This window comes from Phyllostomus hastatus, unplaced genomic scaffold (assembly GCF_019186645.2).
Source record: "Phyllostomus hastatus isolate PE091 unplaced genomic scaffold, TTU_PhHast_1.1 phas_contig_86, whole genome shotgun sequence".
Lineage (NCBI taxonomy): Eukaryota > Metazoa > Chordata > Mammalia > Chiroptera > Phyllostomidae > Phyllostomus > Phyllostomus hastatus.
In genome coordinates, this window is record NW_025333977.1 from 91,995,375 (window position 1) to 92,014,750 (window position 19,376).

The 19,376-nt window shown below is 47.0% G+C and overlaps 1 protein-coding gene across 20 annotated transcripts in view; it reads left to right on the forward strand.

Moving 5' to 3' along the window:
• The window catches only part of KALRN (kalirin RhoGEF kinase), a 698,826-nt gene that overhangs the window by 635,359 nt on the left and 44,091 nt on the right, over positions 1 to 19,376 (forward strand). For 10 of the 20 annotated variants that reach the window (XM_045851423.1, XM_045851434.1, XM_045851425.1 and 7 more), the window contains 12 exons: positions 2,354 to 2,484; positions 4,235 to 4,301; positions 5,923 to 6,026; positions 6,215 to 6,284; positions 6,602 to 6,688; positions 7,492 to 7,584; positions 8,288 to 8,338; positions 9,163 to 9,240; positions 12,399 to 12,584; positions 12,947 to 13,118; positions 15,937 to 16,175; positions 18,277 to 18,533. In XM_045851423.1, coding sequence (XP_045707379.1) covers positions 2,354 to 2,484; positions 4,235 to 4,301; positions 5,923 to 6,026; positions 6,215 to 6,284; positions 6,602 to 6,688; positions 7,492 to 7,584; positions 8,288 to 8,338; positions 9,163 to 9,240; positions 12,399 to 12,584; positions 12,947 to 13,118; positions 15,937 to 16,175; positions 18,277 to 18,533 — 1,535 coding nt within the window. Of the gene's footprint in view, positions 1 to 2,353; positions 2,485 to 4,234; positions 4,302 to 5,922; positions 6,027 to 6,214; positions 6,285 to 6,601; positions 6,689 to 7,491; positions 7,585 to 8,287; positions 8,339 to 9,162; positions 9,241 to 12,398; positions 12,585 to 12,946; positions 13,119 to 15,936; positions 16,176 to 18,276; positions 19,348 to 19,376 lie in introns of those variants that run through there. The other 10 variants (XM_045851424.1, XM_045851427.1, XM_045851429.1 and 7 more) reach the window with 3 other exon arrangements.

The following is a 19,376-nucleotide window of genomic DNA, read 5'->3' on the forward strand; positions in this document are numbered from 1 at the left end:
CAGGCAGGGCAGTTCTCCCTGTGGCAGTACACGGCGCAGCACACAGCAGCCCCCCACCACTGGAGCAGCACCAGCAGCTGAAGGTCACCCCTAGTGGCCGTTGAGTGGGACCTAGTATCCCAACTCTAGCACAGGTAGCTAAGTCCTCAGTTCAATTATTGTAAGTATTTACAGCCAACACCATTATCTGAGGCAGATTACCAAGCATACAGTTGAGCCAAACCCTTTACTTCCCTCTTCTTCCTCCTGCACAGCTTCTGCCCTTCTCAGCTCCATCCCAGAGATCACTTGGGCAGGGGGAGATGGAACATATTTTTCTGCATGACATTTTGGACTCCTCAGATGTCCTTCAATCTGCAGAAGAGTTGAGAGTGGACCACGCCAAGCTGGATGTTCCACAGGAGAGCTTCGTAGGCAGAGATATGAGCTCTTTTCCTGGGCCTCGCAGCCAGCATCCTGCCAGCCGGCAGGCTGCAGAACAGACTGTAACAGGACACTGGGGAGGATGGGAGGGAAGTGAAAGACGCGTAATCAGATCAATCACTCTCTGAGTGCATCCTCCTGGGGAGCTTGTCTCTGGTGGTGGCACCAGGGGACATGTCACATGTCACTGAAAAGCCTGCCTGTCCGGTGGCTTGTCAAGCCTCAGCACCAGACACTCATTTCCTTAATAACTGGTTACAGATCCTGAACCTATAAATTTAGCTAAACTCTTCCTGACCTTTCTATATTTTTAGACTTTGCTGCTTCTCTGGATAACAGAGTCCATGGTTGATTACTTGTTCTATAAAATACCTTCCTGTCAAATTAAAAGAAATTCTCTTTCTCAAGCTTAAAAACCCTGTCTTCTTCACTCTAGTTTCTACTGTTGGTAACAAATTCCTGTTTGGCCCTCAGCACATTCTGTTGATTTGGACATAGATTGGGGAGCGGAGTGGGGAGGAGGTTGACATCTCTCTTCAGCTTTAAGCTTTTCAGCTTCAAGTCTCGATATTCTCCCCCTGTTCTCATGTAGTGGCCCTTTGGGCCCCTCTTTGCTTTTTGTTTCATTTTTCTGGACTTTTTCTGCCTCTGTTTGGCCTGTGTTGAAATACAGCAGTTCAGGGAGTCCTTCACAGATGCTCCAAGTGCATGTTGTTTAAGACCATGTGAAGCTTTTTGTTCCTCCTACCTTTTTGGACATTTTTTCTTTTTTATTTTGAAAGAGAGACATCAATGTGTGGTTCCATTTATTTATGCATTCATTGGTTGCTTTTTGTGTGTGCCCTGACTGGGAATCAAACTTGCAACCTTGGCACATTGGGATGATACTCTAAGCAACTGAGCTACTCTTTGGGACACTTTTCAGTCTTCGTGACTTCAACCTTGGGGCTGACGTTTTCGAAGACTAGTAAAGCAAAGCCCTTCCTTTTAGCAGCAGTGGCTGTTGCAGACAGGCGTCTTGTACAGAGAATTTGGATTAATCTCCCACATTTGTTTCACAGTCGCCCACATTGACTCAATCTTCAGTCTCACTGTTCACCCACATTGCGTCTGCCAATTTGCATCATGAAATGCTAAGTGTCACTGTGTGATCCTCCTTCCCTGGTACTTTTATTCCTTTGAAAGCTGTAGAAAGGAGTGTTCTGATTTGCAAATTGAGGAAAACTGAAGCATATAATAACTTTAGCTGTCTCATTAAAGATAATCCAGTCACTGGTAGCTCCGGGATTAGAATCCTTTACACTTTGCTCTTTCTAGAGCACCATATTAATCCTTTCAAATGTTTCTCAATCCCATAGCAACTAAATTAAAAGAAATGAAAGAGATTAATAAATGGAAGAAAGCCCTTTGGTAAATAGCCTTAGCAAACATGTTTTTAGAAAAGGCTAAATCTATTGACTTCCTCAAAAAACATCGTAGCTGATTAAACAAACATGATTTTAAACGAACTGGTTTTCGTGTCACTACCCTCCCCTATCATTTGCTCTGATGTTCCTGTCTCTGATTTTCTTCTCTAACTGCTTGTTTGGTTAGAATCGCCATGATTAGCTTCACCTTGGAGCTCTTACCTGGAGATAAATGACTTCGACAATTTTCATTCTGTCTGATGTTTGGGAAATTGGCAGGCAGCACATGACGCCAAGCACATCCTGATTGCCCGGGAAGGCCGCAGCTCTGGGCTCCCTGCTGCGGGAAGATGGGAGTCTCCGGTCTCCTGGAGCTCACACTGAGGTTCAGGGAGAACAGCCTAGGCTACATATCTTCCAAGTTGCCTATGGCCGGGGTGGGACGAGGGGTGCAGGGAACATGGGGCCTTCCAGAGGCCTTTCCAGTGCATCCTTCTCTAAGGCTGTTTACTCTTCTCTTTCAGAGCCTAGAAGGAGGCTCATACCGGGGGAGCCTGAAAGAACCGGCAGGCTGCCTGAATGAGGGGATGGCCCCGCCCACACCTACCAGAAACCTGGAAGAAGAACAGAAAGCCAAGGCCCTGCGAGGCAGGATGTAAGTGGCCTCCCCAGATTCCAGGGACCCTGGTGCACATGTGTGGCACCAGGAGGCAAAGGGCAAGGGTCACAACAAGTGTGGGTAGAACTAGAGGGGGTTAGAGAGCCCTTCAAGGGAAGAGATGCCAGGTCCACTGGCAGTGCCCAGTCCTGTTCCCTTCCCAAGACAGCCCTCAGGGGCTCAGCAAACAGTTCAGGATAAAAGTATCGCTTGGAGACAAAGAGCTGGACTTCACCTCATCAGAGCGCCCTTCCAACCCTGAATTCCTACTCTAACTTCCCTACGGGTTTTCTTTTTACCACTTTCTTCCAAGCAGTAACTTGGGCTGTGCTAAAGCTATATTTAAATGCTTTTATTTGGCCTTGCCAGTTCCTTCCTGTGGCCTACAACACATGTGTGTCTCAGAGAGAGGGAGCTGGTTGGTGGTGCTGGACGCGCCGATAAAGAGGCATGTGTTCCCCTGGCTTCCTCCCCATCGCCCCCAGGCCCCAGACCGGAGGACTCGGTGGCTTCTCTGTGCTGTACAGATCAAGAATTTCAGATGAATTGCTTCCTGGGTTCAACCCTTTTGCTGGGGCCCCTCTTTCACATCTCAGAACTTTATCCCTCCTGCTACTTGGGCCAAAAATGCAGTTGTGTGGCTCCAGGCAAAACTCTTTCAAATGTAGATAATACACGTCAGACCCCAGCAAGCCACGCAGCACCCAGCGGGTGCCAGTGCAGAGCCCAGGGTTGTCTGTGCTTTTGTTCTGCTCTTTACTGTCGGGACAGAAAGGGAAGTGTTTGGCTTTGGTGCCTCGGGGACTCCAGAGAGCCAGTCTGAGTGGTTTCCCAGGCAGCGGACGATGGTGAAAGAGCTGACTCTTTGAACTCTTATACAAATGGGTTCAAATCTCAGCTCTGCTACTCACTTTGCCCTCTTGGGCAATGCCACCTGAGTGTTTTCATCTACACACAATAGGGTTTGCAATCCCTACCTTGTTATAAGCATGAGAAAATCCAGTGAAGTACCTGGCACAGAGTAAGTACTCTAAGAGGAGAAAATCATTAACAAGAAAGAAACCAAGAAAGCAAATGTCCTTGAAGTTGTTAAATCCCACACCTGGTGGTGCATAGGGAGGCTGTGCATTCAAAGTTGTTATTTTGGAATGTCTACAGTCAATCTTCTTGGCCTTGACTGGGGATTTTGCAGGTCAGTTACCATGGATACCTATCTGAAGAACTGTAGTCTCTATATCTCAAAAGCCCCACTCAGTGTCAGTATCTCTGAGGCCTCAGAGATTTGTTATCAAACAAATATCTTCTCTTCTTGTCAAGTGAAGAATGGAGCAGAAATGAAGGGAGAAAAGTCTCATGTTGATCCCTTGGCCTCAAGCTTTCATAACTCAGTTTTGTCAAAATGTTGTCATTCCTTCTGCCCTATGTCTCTACAATTGTTCAGCTACAAGCGAGGGAGGCAGAGCATAAAGAACAGGACGCAGAATGCTGGGCTGTGAGTGGCGTTCTTTGTCTGACGGCTGGCCATGTCCCGTCTGGGAAAGCCCCTCCTCTGCCGTGGTGCCCTCAGCCGTCCATGCAGGCCTCTCATGGGGAGAGCGCCAGTGAGCACGGTCCTCGGGGGGACCAGTGTGGGCTTCTGGGTGGTCTCGTCACAAAGGCAGCAGAGTAACTTTCCTGTGAACTGAAGTGTGAAGATTTCTTGCTTCACACTGAGGAGGAACCTCATTGTTCTTCATCTCCTGCTCAGGTTTGTCCTGAATGAGCTGGTGCAGACTGAGAAAGACTACGTCAAGGATCTGGGGATTGTAGTGGAGGTGAGTAGGTGGCTCGGGTGGTCAGCCAATCCGGGCATATCGGACCCTAGTGGGGCCGAGGTGTTTTACAGTGAAAGGATGTAGTTTACTCTCTCTGGGTATTTGCAGAAATGAAACTAAAAATGGTAATAGATTAATTAGAATATGTAGGTAAGGTTTTCTTTTTTTCTTTTCCCCTTGAACATTGTAAGAGATTTAGAGGGAGGTGGGGCCCCGAATGTCGCAGCCTCTTGCTTAGGGCTGAGTACATTCCCCTTGTTTTAGGTGATGAAGTTTTTGTCTGAGGTTTTCGTTGGTGTTTAACCTCATGGACATAATATTCTCCAGAGCTATAAGCCATTAGGACTGCCCTAAGCAGGTTACTCTTAGTGAAAGCTTGGGGCTTATGTGCTTCCTCAGATTTAAGGAGAACGTTGTGAACATGAATTCCAAGAAGACAGACAAAGAAAAAACCACCAGTAAGGCAAGACTGACAGGCCCACAGCTCAGAGTCAACTTGGCAGTGAATGAAACAGCTCTTCCTCCAGAGGGGTTTACTGTAGGGGCATTTAGACACTTGGATAAGAAAGTCTAAGAAAGTAAATGGATAATTTAGATAACTTAGAGCCCTGTTGCTAAACATCTTAAATGAAAGAATGTGAATTCTAAAAATTGAGTGTCTGACGCCTAAAGTGCCTTCTGGTTCCTCACACTGGACCTAGACGTCCCCATCCAGTGAAATCCGCTGACTTACGGTTTGTAGGCGCCTATCCTGAACCGTGGGTAAACGAACTAACCTGGCGTACAGAGGACCTGACTTCCAATTTATGGGAAGTTAGCCTCTTCTCCAAGGAAGGATGGGGCAGGCAGGGGTACAGCAACCTCCACACAGAGTGCAGCCCAGGAGCAGAGGGCTGGGAGTCTGGAGGCTGCGACCCGGGGCCATCGACAGCAGCGGTGCGACTGTCGGGCAGGTCATGAGACCCCCCCGTGTCTCGGCTTTCTCATCTGTCAGGGAGATAAGCGCTGCCTGGACAACCTCCAAGCTTGACCTTAAAGCTGAAATGAGATCATACGTGACAACATTTTACGGAGTCTAAAGTATTATCATATTGAGACTTATTTCTAGGCCAGATGTGTCTGGTTCTGAGTCTTTAAAGATGTGTAACGGATTGAGAGAAAGGAGAGGGGCGAGTGATGTCTTCTTCATTCTGCTTTCTTAAGGGGGCAGAAGACAAAGAAAGAGACCCAGAATTTCATTTGTTGATTTTTTTTTTAGAGAGAAAGAGGGACGGGGAGAGAGAGAGAGAGAGAAACATTGATTTGTTATTCTTCTTCTTTTTGCATTCATTGGTTGATTCTTATATGTGCCCTGACCAGGGATCGAACCCACAACCTCAGTGTATGGGGATGACACTATAACTGACTTAGCTACCCAGCCAGGGCCAAGAGCCAGAAATTTACAAAAACTTTGTGTGTCACTCAGCACAAGGGTATAGCCCTGGTTGAATACTGAGAAACCACAGAAGCACCTGCCCTTGGACTCGTGCAGAGTGGGAGCCCACACAGGGCTGCATGTTGTGCTCACCCCCGAAAGCTTTCTTGTGAAGATGCTCAGCTCATCATTGCCTCTGCCCTACAGGGCTTCATGAAGAGAATAGAAGAAAAGGGCGTCCCTGAGGACATGCGAGGAAAGGACAAAATTGTGTTTGGGAATATTCACCAGATTTACGATTGGCATAAGGAGTAAGTACTACATCATTCTGAGGATTGGGCCATCCTAGGACTCCAGGGCCCTCCTGTCCCCTTCACCCCCTGCCTCTGACCTTAGGGCTAGGAGTTCGGGGAGAGTCTTCAGTCATTTATCTCAGCCTTGAGACATTACACAGTGCTGAAGAATGTGGCTTCCTTTTTTATCCCCTCCTTCCTTTTAGTTTTTTCCTGGCTGAACTGGAAAAATGTATCCAGGAACAAGACAAATTGGCACAGCTCTTTATTAAACATGTGAGTGTTTCCTGCGCCTTCTCCCCTCCCCTGCCATCAGGCTCGCTTACATGCATGTTTAACTTCCTGTCTCCCCTGCTATTCATTCTCACCCTTCTCTGAGTTGTCACTAACTTTCTTGGCAGTTTGGACGATGGGCTCTTGCTACTCCATTTACTCTTCTATCTTTGGTATGTAAGGGCCCTGGTGCACCCCCGAGGTGTGGACCGTGGACCATATCAGTGTTCTGTCGCTGTGTAGACTGGCAGAGCACTCGCAGGCCCTGAGGTTCACCCTGGGGCACGAGGGGACTGAGCGCCTGCCCTCTGCCTTTGCAGGAGCGGAAGCTGCACATCTACGTGTGGTACTGCCAGAATAAGCCGCGCTCGGAGTACATCGTCGCTGAGTACGATGCCTACTTTGAAGTAAGCTGCTCCGGCTTTGCTGAACTGGGGCCGGGGGAAGAAATTCAGGCCAAGCAAGACAGCCACCCACAGGTGGCGCCTACACAGCACTGGTGACCCCTTCAGGACACGGATAGCTGCCTCAACACAGCCATTAGCTCTCAGCTAAATTCTCAGGAGCCCCTTTGCCAGAGAGGAGCTGAGGTGGCCAAGCGTGCTTTTAGAAGCCCCCATGGTGACACAGACTGCTTGAGAAGCTGCTGTCCTCCTTATGTGGCCCCAGGGCCCACGGTTTTCCTCACCAGCCCTGGACACTCCTTGCTGAGGACCCTCCCCGCTGAGGTGGTGCTTGTAATTCCCTCGTAGTCTCTGCCTCCGTTCCCAGAGGTTCTGTCCAGCACCTCAGAGTGTTTGTTCTGCCCCAGCCTGCAAGTGTGCATGTGGCCGAAAGAACCCTCAGTGGGGTGTCTGTAGATCTAGTTGAGGGCGTTCAGGTTGTCGTGTCCCAGGAGAAGCCCGTCACCCCTGACTTGGCCCTGGAGTGGTGGAGAGAACGGAATACCCATTCCTGCTTGTCCCCCAGGACTGGGGCGAGGACACAGCATATGAAAGTGACTGACCTGCAGAAGGAGATGATGTGTGTTCTGTGTTATTAATAACACGATAGCAGTTCTGTAGGCAATTCTATCATTCACATGGTTTGGATATTCTAAAACTTCATTGGCAAACACGAAGGCCTGTCTTGTTTGAAGCCTTGAACCCCGATCCAGAGCACCCCAGTTCTCTGGCTCCTTTTTTTCTAGCATCACTCCCTTGTGTTCCAGGAGGTGAAACAGGAGATAAATCAAAGGCTAACGCTCAGTGACTTCCTCATCAAGCCCATTCAGAGAATAACCAAGTATCAGTTGCTCCTCAAGGTAAGAGAGCCATGGGGCCATGGGCTGGGTCAGGGCCTGACTTAGCAAACAGGTCAGCTGGAGGTTCTACCTTCCCCACACTGTTGCCGTGGGCTCCAGCGGGCACCTGTGAGCTTTTGTCTTGTCTGTCGGTTACTTGTGTCAGCTTTGCCCTCAAATAAATTGTATACCTCTTATTCCCAACTTTGAGGTTGGTTAATTCACTTTCTTTTTTTTAATTTCTGACTTTGTCACAAAAAGTGAAAAATAATCATACAATCAGAGTGAGGTACAAGCAGAAAGGAAAGGCCCTAGAAATTTTAGATGAGTAATAGCTAAAATTTGATCATATTTTACTTTTTAATGGTTTAATTTGATGTGCCTAACAGAAACAGGAGGTAAATGAAAGAGAGATGTAGCTAACCTTTCTCCCATCCCTTCTTCTCATAATCCTCTTTTCTTCTCTCGTCATAATGTTCTCTCCCCCTGCTTCCCTTCCTCCCTCCCATTTCTCACAGTTTTGAATAGTTGACTATCCTGGGTTTTTCTCTGTGATGCTCATGACTTCCCATCTCAGCTACTGCAAAGCATTGCCGTCTCTGTTGGGAAGGAAAGTCTTCTGGGTGTTATCACGGTTTATGTGATGCCAGGTTTTTTATAGTGCTCTATTTTCCTAACTGATTTCCCCCTTCCCACACCCTTCCCTGCTTCCCCCACTTGCTAGGACTTCCTGCGATACAGCGAGAAGGCGGGCTTGGAGTGCTCAGATATCGAGGTGAGCGTTTTCTGCTTGTAATGCTGACTATCTAGGGACAATTATTGGGAGTCTGTCTCCAAAGGGGAAAGGTTGTCTCTGGCTGACCCCTCTAAAACGGTCAGAGCCCTCCAACCGGTGTTGAGCGGGATGAGGAGTCGAGAGTACTGATACATACAGTGAGTGTTTTTCTAGAACTCAAGGATTCTGTCCTGGGCCACATCAGAGCTTAGCCCCACTGGTGTTCTTCTCGTGGCTACCAGTGACATGTGGTGGGAAAGCATGATATTTGAACCCTCTAACATTCTCCTGAGACTGGGTGTTTCAATGTGTAATTTTATCCATAAATCTAGGTACTGTTTGGGTCTAAAGTATTCCATTTTCACTCCCTCCCCCACCCCCAAGGATTATTCCTTAAGTGAAGTCCTTTGAGACAATGTCACCGCGGGGATTATTTTAAGCCAGAAAGGCTACAGACCATTCTGGCAAGTTATTTTAGGTTAAAAACTCTAGTGTTTCACAAGCCAGGCTAAGCTGTTGCTTGGGCAACTAGGAAGCAACAGAGAGAAGAAAGAACATACAAGAAGGGAAGGGACTTGATAACCGAAAGTGGGAAGGTAGGAAAAGGATGGGCTGGGTAGCATGGTCCCAGCATGGGAAGCATGTGTGAAGAACACCAGCACCCCCACCTAGAACAGACAGTCCCCCAGCCCTCTGAGCATGGGCAGCAGGGACCAGTGTCCTCTCCTAGAATTAAGAACTACCAGGGGGCCCCTGCCTTCCAGCACAAAACTGCGCTGAGCTTCCTGTTTCCCCTCCTGAGCTGCTTTTGTTGTTTCCCACAGAAAGCCGTGGAGTTAATGTGCCTTGTTCCAAAACGCTGCAATGATATGATGAATCTGGGACGCCTGCAGGGCTTTGAGGTGAGCCCTTGAGAGTGCTCCTAAACCCTGTCTCCTCTGGGCAGCAGGAGCCCAGGCTGCTGCAGCTTCCCTTCGAAGTCCTGTGCCTGCCCCCTCTGCCTCCTCATGCACCATCTACTGCTGTGTGCCTGGCTGCTCTGGTTCACAGGCCTAGAAAACTCATCTATGTAGGCTATCCAGCGACAGGGCAATCAGACACACTTACAGAGCAGTCAACCAGAGCAGTAACAGGGCAAGCAAGACCCAGAATTCTTTATAACTGTGGACCTGGCTGTGACGTCTTCCCCCTTCTTTCTTGCTTGAGAAATGCCAACTATGTAAGGGAGAGTGGGACTATGTGATAGAAATAGAACCAGAGGGAGAGTACACCACTTCTTTGAGAGGGTGGTTCTAATAAGCAAGCCTATACAGTGGCTGGCTTTTTAGTTAAATGAGCATTTTTCTGTTCTTTGAAGAGGAGAGTTAAATTTTAGGAGAAACAACTAGATGTCCCCAGGATTTTGGTTTCCGTCAATGTACTAGTTCTCTAGGGCTGCCATAACAAAGCACCACAGACTGGGTGGCTAAAACAACAGACCTTTGTCATCTCACATCTGTAGAAGCTGGAAGCCCAGAATCAAGGAGGAGGCATAGTGGCTCCTTCTGAGAGTTGTGAGCAAAGGGTGTGTTCAGGTCTCTCTCCTTGGCTGATAAATGGCATCTTCTGTTCATATGGCATTCTTCCTGCATATTCTCCTTACCTTCCTTCTGGATCCAGATTTCCTCCTTTTATAAGGACACCAATCATACTCAAGCACGATCACCACAATGGCCTCACTTTAATTTTGTGAGGACCCTATGTCCCCAAAAGGTCACATTTGGAAGTGCCGGTGTTAAGATTTCAACATATGACTTGCAGAGGGTTATGATGCAACCCATAACAATGAAACTTTAAATTAGAAAAATTCAACTTGTTCTTTGAACTTAGTAAGCAGTTGTCATTAGTTTATATTCCAAACCTCATATATTGATGAAACATAACCTGTTTAAACATCAGTATCATAAAATTGGAACTGACAAAGTTATTGGCTGGTACACAGTTGTTGTTGAGCCCTTAGAGAAAGATGTGAGTCTTCCGGTCCTGTTTCCTGGTAACCCTACAACTTGATGATTTTATTATTCCATTTTGGAGAAAAGGGATCCCTGAAAGTTGGCATCATTAATAAAGTAGTAGACGTCTTTCTTTGGCTAACTTAAAAGAGGTAGACTAGAATAAATATAAGACAGGCTGGTCCATAAGTAAATTTAGGAGATGCTATATTCAGGTTTGGGTTCTTGAACTGGATTCATGGTTTTCTTGAAGCAAATTCTTTTGTCCTCCTTGCCCTTCCAGCCCATCCTGGTGTCCCTGTCTGATTCCACTGCTTTATTGGGACCAGGAAGTAGGTCAAGGGTCCTTTTTTGTAGGTTCCCAGTCCCCCACAGCAGACCCGATGCAGGAGAATAAGGAAGTTATGCAGCAGAAACATATTCTGTGTTCTTACAAGGCATTTTAGTCTTACTAGGTGAGGTTTTATACTTCTTCCATTAGAGTCATGCCAGGTCTGAGGCTATTCTGCACAACACAAGTAACTGCTTTTGCTCTTAAACCTTGATGTCCCCATGTTTTCTGAGCAGGAGTCTGGCTTGATTTCTCCTGGCCTCTGGAGAAACTCAACACTGACAAGAGGAACAGCATCTGATTTGCTGCCTAATTCAAGCCAGACTTCACAGTAACTATGTTGTACATATGTGTGTGTGTCCACAAGAGACCACATACCAGGGTGTTTAACTGTTTTCTCTTTTAAATCAAGTACCACCATCTCCTTTTTTCATCAAGCCCCAGAGAATCTACTTTGTATTCCTTCAGCTAATCTGGAAGGACCTTGAACATATTTCCGTTCCTGCTAAAGCCAATGGCTTTGGGCCAGGGAGAAGGGAGCCCCTCACTTAGAGTCCCTCCCCAAGTTTAAATCCTCTAGCTTTCCCTTCAGCATTGGCAGGGCTATTCCTCATGGGTCAGGCTCTTATGTAATGTTAGTGGAGCTTTAGCTTTCTTGGCTAGCTGGTCACCGGCTTAATATTAACTTTGGACCAGGGTAGAGATAAGCTTGTTTGGCTGCTGACCTTGACAGTGAAGAGCATGATCCAAGCAGAGGTGTTTCTCAGGAGCATGAAAGAAAAGTGACCCATGTTCTGGGTAATGTTTGGAATGTGACAAGGTGTGAAAAGGATGGCCCAAATTTGCATTAAAGGGTCAAGTTGTCACCTGAGAGAGTATGATTCAGAGGAGGCCCTCTGGCTGCTGACTCAGATGTCAGCTTCTTTTTGCAGAACAGTAGGAAAAGCAAGGCTCTTAGATAGCATCTGTGAAGACTTGCAGGGTTGAGCCATATTTTCTTTGAAGATGTGAAGCTCTCTCTGAAAATCTGGTCAGAAACTGGCAAACCAAATAGGCTCCACCTCCCAGGCTGTGTGTCAAGTGGCCTGGTAGCTGGAGGCATTTTAAGCAGGATCACAGGACCCCCAAAATATCTACTAGCTTATACAATATGGGCACCTATCTACAGTAACCCAACTGTACATGTTGATCTGTAGCAGGAGACTAAGATCTCAGAAGAATTTCCTCCATTTTAAAATAATAGGAGAAAAGAGGGGCCCAACTTATCACATTATTTGTGGTCCCTCCTGCATCACTTCTCTTGGCCACAGTTGGCTCTAGGTTCATGGCCACTGGAGGACTCCAGGTCCTTGTGCTGTGCTGCAAGGGAACCGGGCAGGCATGCTTCTCAGAGCTCCAAGGACAAAAAGGCCACTTCTAGCTCCAAACATCACTTACTTTCTGTTCTCCTTCTAATAAAACAAGAAGGGCTGGGATCATTTCTGAACATCTTTTTAGCTAATAATTTTACCTTCCATCAGGAATTTTCCTGGACCTGCTTCTTACCTTTTCCCTGCAAGGCCCTTGTGCCTGCCCTAGATGAATGGTTGTGTCCTAATTTGGTCTCTTACTACAGCCCTGAGGATTTTGGTATCAGGTCTGCTGTCCAGGTCCCCAGAAGGGAGAATCTGTGGACCCACAGGGCTGTGGTCATCTCCCCATTTTTCACTTACTTCACCCTAGCCCTTTTCTCCATCAGGGCACCCTGACCGCTCAAGGGAAGCTGCTACAGCAGGACACGTTCTATGTGATTGAGCTGGATGCAGGCATGCAGTCCCGAACCAAGGAGAGGCGCGTGTTCCTCTTCGAGCAAATTGTCATCTTCAGTGAACTGCTCAGGAAGGGATCTCTTACCCCAGGCTACATGTTCAAAAGGAGCATCAAGGTGAGGATCCAGTGGGGAGGAGTACGGACAAGGAAGAGCCAAACTGGGGGGAGCTGCATCCCTAAGGCAGAGGAGTGAGTAAGGTTCTGACCACTGCAGGCCTTTCAGCCTCAGAACCTTCAGGTGTGAAGGATGGATATGCGTGAGAAGTGACAGGCTGAGAGCCCGTCCCTGTTGCGGGCCTGTAGGTTCTCCAGGGTCGTGTCATTCACTCAAAGACAGAGACCAAAGTATTTAGCTGTTAGATCCAGGGCAAAAGTTTGGAAACATCTCCTGAAATAAAAACTGGGAGGAACTGTAGTATGTTCTTGATTTTTATTAAACCATTTAAATATGAAAAGGATTGACTTGGTATCTCCCAGATGAACTACTTGGTCCTGGAGGAGAATGTGGACAACGACCCCTGCAAGTTCGCACTCATGAACAGGGAAACTTCGGAGAGGGTCATTCTGCAAGCCGCCAACGCTGACATCCAGCAGGCCTGGGTGCAGGACATCAATCAAGTCTTAGAAACACAACGAGACTTCTTAAATGGTGGGTACTGGGCCCAGCTTCTAGCAGCACAATTATGTGGGACCCCACACCTCTGATATTCCTTGGGTCTGGGTTCAGGGTGTGTTATAAGCCCAGACCATGTTTTATGTGAAGTTCAACTTTGTAGTTTTCAAAGACACTTTGTTTAGAATTTTTCTGAACCTGAATATATAAGCGGAACAGATGAAGCATTGTAAAGATGCCCCATCTTTTCAAAGGAAGGGATATTCCCTTATAACAGCCTACACATAGGATATATGTCTGTGGCACCATTACCAGCTGGTAATAATCGAGGCAAACACCTGAGGTGGGCATGTCCTCTTCCTCATAGGGGCCATCAAGGACATGGGTCTTCGCCTTTGGTGGCTAATGGCTGCTACTCTCACGGGTTCTCTCGTGTGAACTAGAGACACCTGGGAATTTGGCAGATCCGTTCAAATGCCCCTGCCCCCGCCAACAGTGTGAAAGCCTGGCTAAGTCATCTCTTCCATGATAGGAGATTTAAGACCCTGTATTTATCTTAAAACAAATAAAAAGAAATATATAGCAGGATGCCATGACTTTCTAAGTTAGGACATGAAACTTCAAAGCAGTTTCACACTGGTTCCCCAACTGTAGAATAGTTTGAGAAAAAACAAGTAAGTAAAGTGATCTCTAGGGTTCTTTCTCATTCTAAAAAGTCTAAATTAAACACCAGCCCAGCCCTGACAGATAGTAATGAAAGTCATATAAAAGTTACAGTGTCCGAATGTACAACTTTGAATTAATACTTATGTTGATAAAACAGCTTCGTACAAAAATATGTGCATACATAAAATATATTTATTAAATTTCACTGTATCAGGGATTTCTGATAGACTCCAAGGTGGAATGAGGCTTCTAAATTCATCTGTTCAGGACAAAGGAAAAATAAAGCAGAACAAGAAGGTGAAACCAGAAATAGCTGAAATAGCGGAGCTGGCGGCCATCCTCTCTCTGGGGCCGGGCACCGTGCGCAGCGTCTCTCGTGTGCTGTCACACTCACTTAGCTCTCACATCAACCTGGGGAGACAGGTACTGTCATCATATATTTTTGAGGTGAGGAAAAAGAGGCTCAGAGAGGTTAAGAAACTTGTCCAAAGTCACAGAAACAAGGACTTCAACCCAGAACTATATAACTTAAAATTAGGGTCTTACCCACAAAACTGTGGTATAGTAGCTCGTGGTAGAATACACATTTACATATGAGCTCCCTACCAAACAAAGCAAAGAAAGAAACAGGATCAGGCATAAGACGCTGCATCTGCCAGCTGGAAACAATCCTGTCTGGACGTGCACAGCTTTCGCGATGCTGCGACCTAAATTATACAGATTGAGGCTGGCGGAAGGACACAGGCTCAAACGCTGGAGCGCAGTTACTGCATGTAATCAGTTAAGGCCCCAGGTCCGTGAGACAGGTGTTGCCTCAGCAGGACAGTTTGACAAGGCGAGCTTCACAACTCTCTGCGGCCTACTTAAAACTTAGAACTGCGTTTCTTAGAGCACAGTCCATGATTCAGACTGGTTCATTGGCTCCAAGAGGCCTCTCTCCTAATTTTAGTGAATTATGAAGCTGTTACTAAACTACATTATCAATACCTCAATATTTTATGCCTGCAGCACACTCCCCAGGGAGAAAGGCTGAGCTCTGACACACTCAAGAGACGTGATGATGGGCCAGGGCCAGGGCCAGGCTTGTTCGGAGACACGTGCAGGCATCTCAGAGCCTGTCTTTCCCTCCTGAGACCTTGAATAGAAAGGAAGTGTGACCTATGTCATGTCCTACTGGAGTTCATACCTACCCCTACAGAAATATCCCTATAACCGAAAGTTCTCTGGGCCCCGGCTATTAACCCACTGAAGTATTTATTACAGTGAAAACTGATAAAACCCACACAATCAGGCCAGCCCTTGAAGCCATGATTACAGAATTTGACCAGTATGGCTTTTGCCTGGCTGTTCAGGACTCAAACCTTGGGACTTTGTTATCTTCAAATCAGTAAAGCAAAGTTCACATCTTTGCCCCTTGGCAACCATTTTCCCAGTCTGCAAACCCGAACCCGAGCGACCCTGGATTCTTGCCTTCCTTTCCCACCGAGGCGGCTGGAGTCGAGTCTGCCTCCAGAGCACTTGCTGCTCCACATCCGTCCACATTCCCACCGACTCGCTCTGGTTAGCAGTCTCTCCTCCCAGCTGCTGCTTAATGTCCTGCGAGTGTGGTTCTGTTGATGGAATCCGAATTTAAAACGTTCAGGTTCGGTGAATCTAGTCACTTTTCGTGATCTTCAGGATTAAATCCAGACTCGGTTTTCTAGATCTCTCACACCATGGCTCCTCCAGCCTCCCCTACCCACCGCATCTCCTCTTTCCCCATGGAGACGTATGGCCCCATCCTCCTCGTGACCTGACTCCATCCTGTTCCCCAGACACACTGCACACTTGCTTCCTTCCTGCAAAGTCTGCCTGGCAGAGTCAGACAGCCGGCCCCCTTCTGAAGGTCTTATCGCCACCACCTGTATACTTATACACCCCATGTGCACACATGCTACAGAGTCCTCTCTCCCTTCTTTTGCACAACGCTCTGCACCTCGTATATGGCAATTATTTGGGCTTTGTATGCATATTTTCATTATTCAGATAGGTTTCTTATTCTCACAGTGGATTACAAGGTCCTTAACAACAAGGGCAGGGTCTTCCTCGTACACCTCCATTATGCCTGTCACGGAGCCTGTCCCTAAGAAGCCTCCAAACCCTATGGGATTCTAAAAGCTCTAAGTAACCATTAGCTCTTGCTCTGCAGCACTACAGTCACCCATTGAGTATCAGCGGAAGGAGAGGAGCACAGCTGTGATGAGGTCCCAGCCTGCTAGGCCTCTTCAAGCCAGCCCTAGGCCCTACTCCTCTGTCCCCGTGGGCTCTGAGAAGCCCCCAAAGGGCTCCAGCTATAACCCCCCTCTGCCACCTCTGAAGATATCTACCTCCAATGGCAATCCAGGGTTTGACTACCACCAGCCTGGGGACAAGTTTGAGGCCAGCAAGGTAAGTGACAGCCCATTATTCCCATCCTTACCTCTCTGAGGGAACAGCCTTAGGGCTCACTTTTAGGAAGTAGCATTTTTTTGAAGATTTTATTGATTTTGCCCTGGCTGGTGTAGCTCAGAGGATTGAGTGTGGGCTGTGAACCAAAGGGTCCCTGTTTCAATTCCCAGTCAGGGCACATGCCTGAGTTGCAGGCCAGGTCCCCAGTTGGGGGTGCATGAGAGGAAGCCACACATTGATGTTTCTCTCCCTTTCTCTTTCCCTTCCCCTCTCTCTAAAAATAAAATAAATAAAATCTTTAAAAAAAGATTTTATTGATTTTTAGAGAGAAAAAATCAATAAAATCAATAAATCAATGAAGCCAACATCAATGTGTGGCTTCCTCTCATGCACCCCCAACTGGGGACCTGGCCTGCAACTCAGGCATGTGACCTGACTGGGAATTGAACCAGTGACCTCTCGGTTCTCAATCTGACAATCAATCCACTGAGCCACACCAGCCAGGGAAGAAGTAGCATTTTTTTTATGGTGATCATTTTGACAGGATACAGACTGGATACAGACTAGTCTGTTGTTTCTCTTTCTTCCCTGCAAATTGAGTGTTAGACCAGTTCCTTCTGTCTCAGACATTCTGTTCAAGGGCTACTGTCATCTACAGAAACTCTTTACAAATCTAAGGTATTATTGTAGTAGCAATTGTGAAAAGTGGGATTTATACCAAATAGAGTAGTTGTGCTGCAGACCATCTAAAAGGCACAGCTCTAGTGGTTGACACTTTAAAGAGATTGCCTTTTCTAATGATGAGCTGCCAATGGAAACTCATAGTTCTTCACTCCCCATTGGCTGATGTGGCAAGAAGTTACTCATGAGTGTGATGGGGCAGCCAGCCTTGGATTAAACATTTACCGTACATAATCCATCCTTTAAACATCACCTGAGGGCCGCCACAGACTTAACTGTACACCTAGACTACACATTTGTTTTGATCCTCCAAGGTAGTAGGAACCAGAGAACAAATGGGAAAAGTGCTAGATTAGGGATTAGGTGATCTGGTGTCCATTCTAATCCTGCAGTTCACTTGCCCTGGAACTTCAGCAAGTCAGTTCATCAGATTAGGCCTCAGTGTGCTCTGGAACTCAGTGGGTCTGTGAACAGGAACATCTCCATTTTGACCTACATATTCTGATTTTACACTTTCATTCTTTTTACCTGAATTATTAGATGACATTGATTTTTTTTCCACTAACATGTTTAAATTCACTTCTGTGTCAGAGTAACTATACTGACTTCATTGAATCACCCAGAAATGATTTGCCACCTTCATGACCCCTGCTCTCATGAATAAGATGAAGTCACATTGGCATTTTGTCACAGATTTTAAAGAATTTCTGGTTCTCACTATGCTCTATAAGGCAGCCAGGCCTCCCTGGGAGTGACTCCCAGACCTGGGAGTCACAGGTCTGTCTAGAAGCAGCTTCCCTAGTGTAGAGCCTCGTGAAAAGGCCGTGGATGCAGGGCCTCTGTATAAATCAGTGCAGGGGGCCCTGGAGGAGGTCTGTTCCCCACAGGAGTTGGGTCAGGGTGGGTCATGACCTTGCCTATGAATTGGGCAAATGCCTCATTGTTATTCCTGTCGCAGGGAGGGTCAGAATGCAGAGTAAGACCAATGCTTTTTCAAAAGGAACAAAAAATGTACCAAAGCATCTGTGCTCTTCCCACTGGGCATTATGACCCTTTACTCATTTGCCCTGGCTTCACTTCATCCAGGTGCTCGCATGTCCCTCTGCCAGTACCATGCTGCTCCCTCCACTAATCCAAGGATGCAGGCAAGATGGTTGCACGTGAGGGAGGGGCTTCCAGGTAGAAGGTGTGGCTACCCCTTTACCTAGGCCAGACAGTATCTCTACCTGTCCACCCTTGACTATATATTGTGTGAAACAAGAGTGTGTTTATGAGTATAATGTGATTACTCAAGATAATATTCTGCCTGTTATTTACCCTGCTAGTGGGAGGTCTGGCTTTTCGGCACACTTTAGGATGCCCAGCAAGCCCCTGCAAACCAGCCTTCTTGTATCTGGGTTCCTCTCGCCCTGTCTCCCAGCAGAGTGACCTGGGAGGCTGCAATGGGACTTCGTCTATGGCTGTGATCAAAGATTACTATGCACTGAAGGAGAACGAAATCTGTGTGAGCCAAGGTGAGGTGGTCCAGGTCCTCGCCGTCAACCAGCAGAACATGTGCCTGGTGTACCAGCCTGCCAGTGACCACTCGCCCGCGGCCGAGGGCTGGGTCCCGGGCAGCATCCTGGCACCCCTCACCAAAGCCACGGCAGCGGCAGAAAGTAGTGACGGGAGCATCAAGTAAGTGCCTCATTGGCTTCCCCGGGAGAGGAGTATGTGGATTTAAAAAATTCCAAAACAAACAAAGAACCCAAACATGCAAACACACGGTAGGGAATCACTGCTGCTTAATCTCGACAGTGCCACCGGGACCCATGTCCGAGTGCTGGAGCCGCACGCAGCAGGGCGCCCAGGCTGGATTGCGCTGGATTTTTTTGTTTTCGTTGATGGTAGTGGCGGTGGTTTTCCTTTCCTTTTTGTTTATAATTTTGTGTTCATTTTTTCCCTCTCTTCCCCCCCGGTTAAGAAAACGACCCTACTGAGACCCTAGGTGACAAAAGCATGCCTTCCGTTGCTCCACTTGACCCACCACAGGATTCACTGGACTGGACTTCTATTTATATTGTATTAAGTTACTGATATATATATTTTTTGATTGACACCAAAAAATTACCTTAGCACAAATGCCAGACAGACCTGTGAGGTCGGAGGCCCGCTGCTTCTCCCAGGAGAGAGGGAACTTTTTGGTTGTCTGTGGCAATTCCTCTGTACAGATTGTACTTTTTTTTTATTTCCCCTCCCCTGTTCCTTTAATATGTGTTCATGGCAATTTGTAAGATATTTCTTTTTCTTATTTTGGTTGCAAAGACCCTTCCGAACACATTCCTGTATAAAGTATTTGCACTATTTAAAGAGACCCATGCGGACGGAGTCAGGCTGTGCAATATAATGGAGAGTCACAATGTTCACCATTGTACCTGTGCTGTAACTAAGGACTTTAATGTGCTATTTTAAATATGTAAATAAATTTTCACCATGAGCATGTTTTAATGAGGTTAAAGACTAGTTGACCCTTTTTCCCCA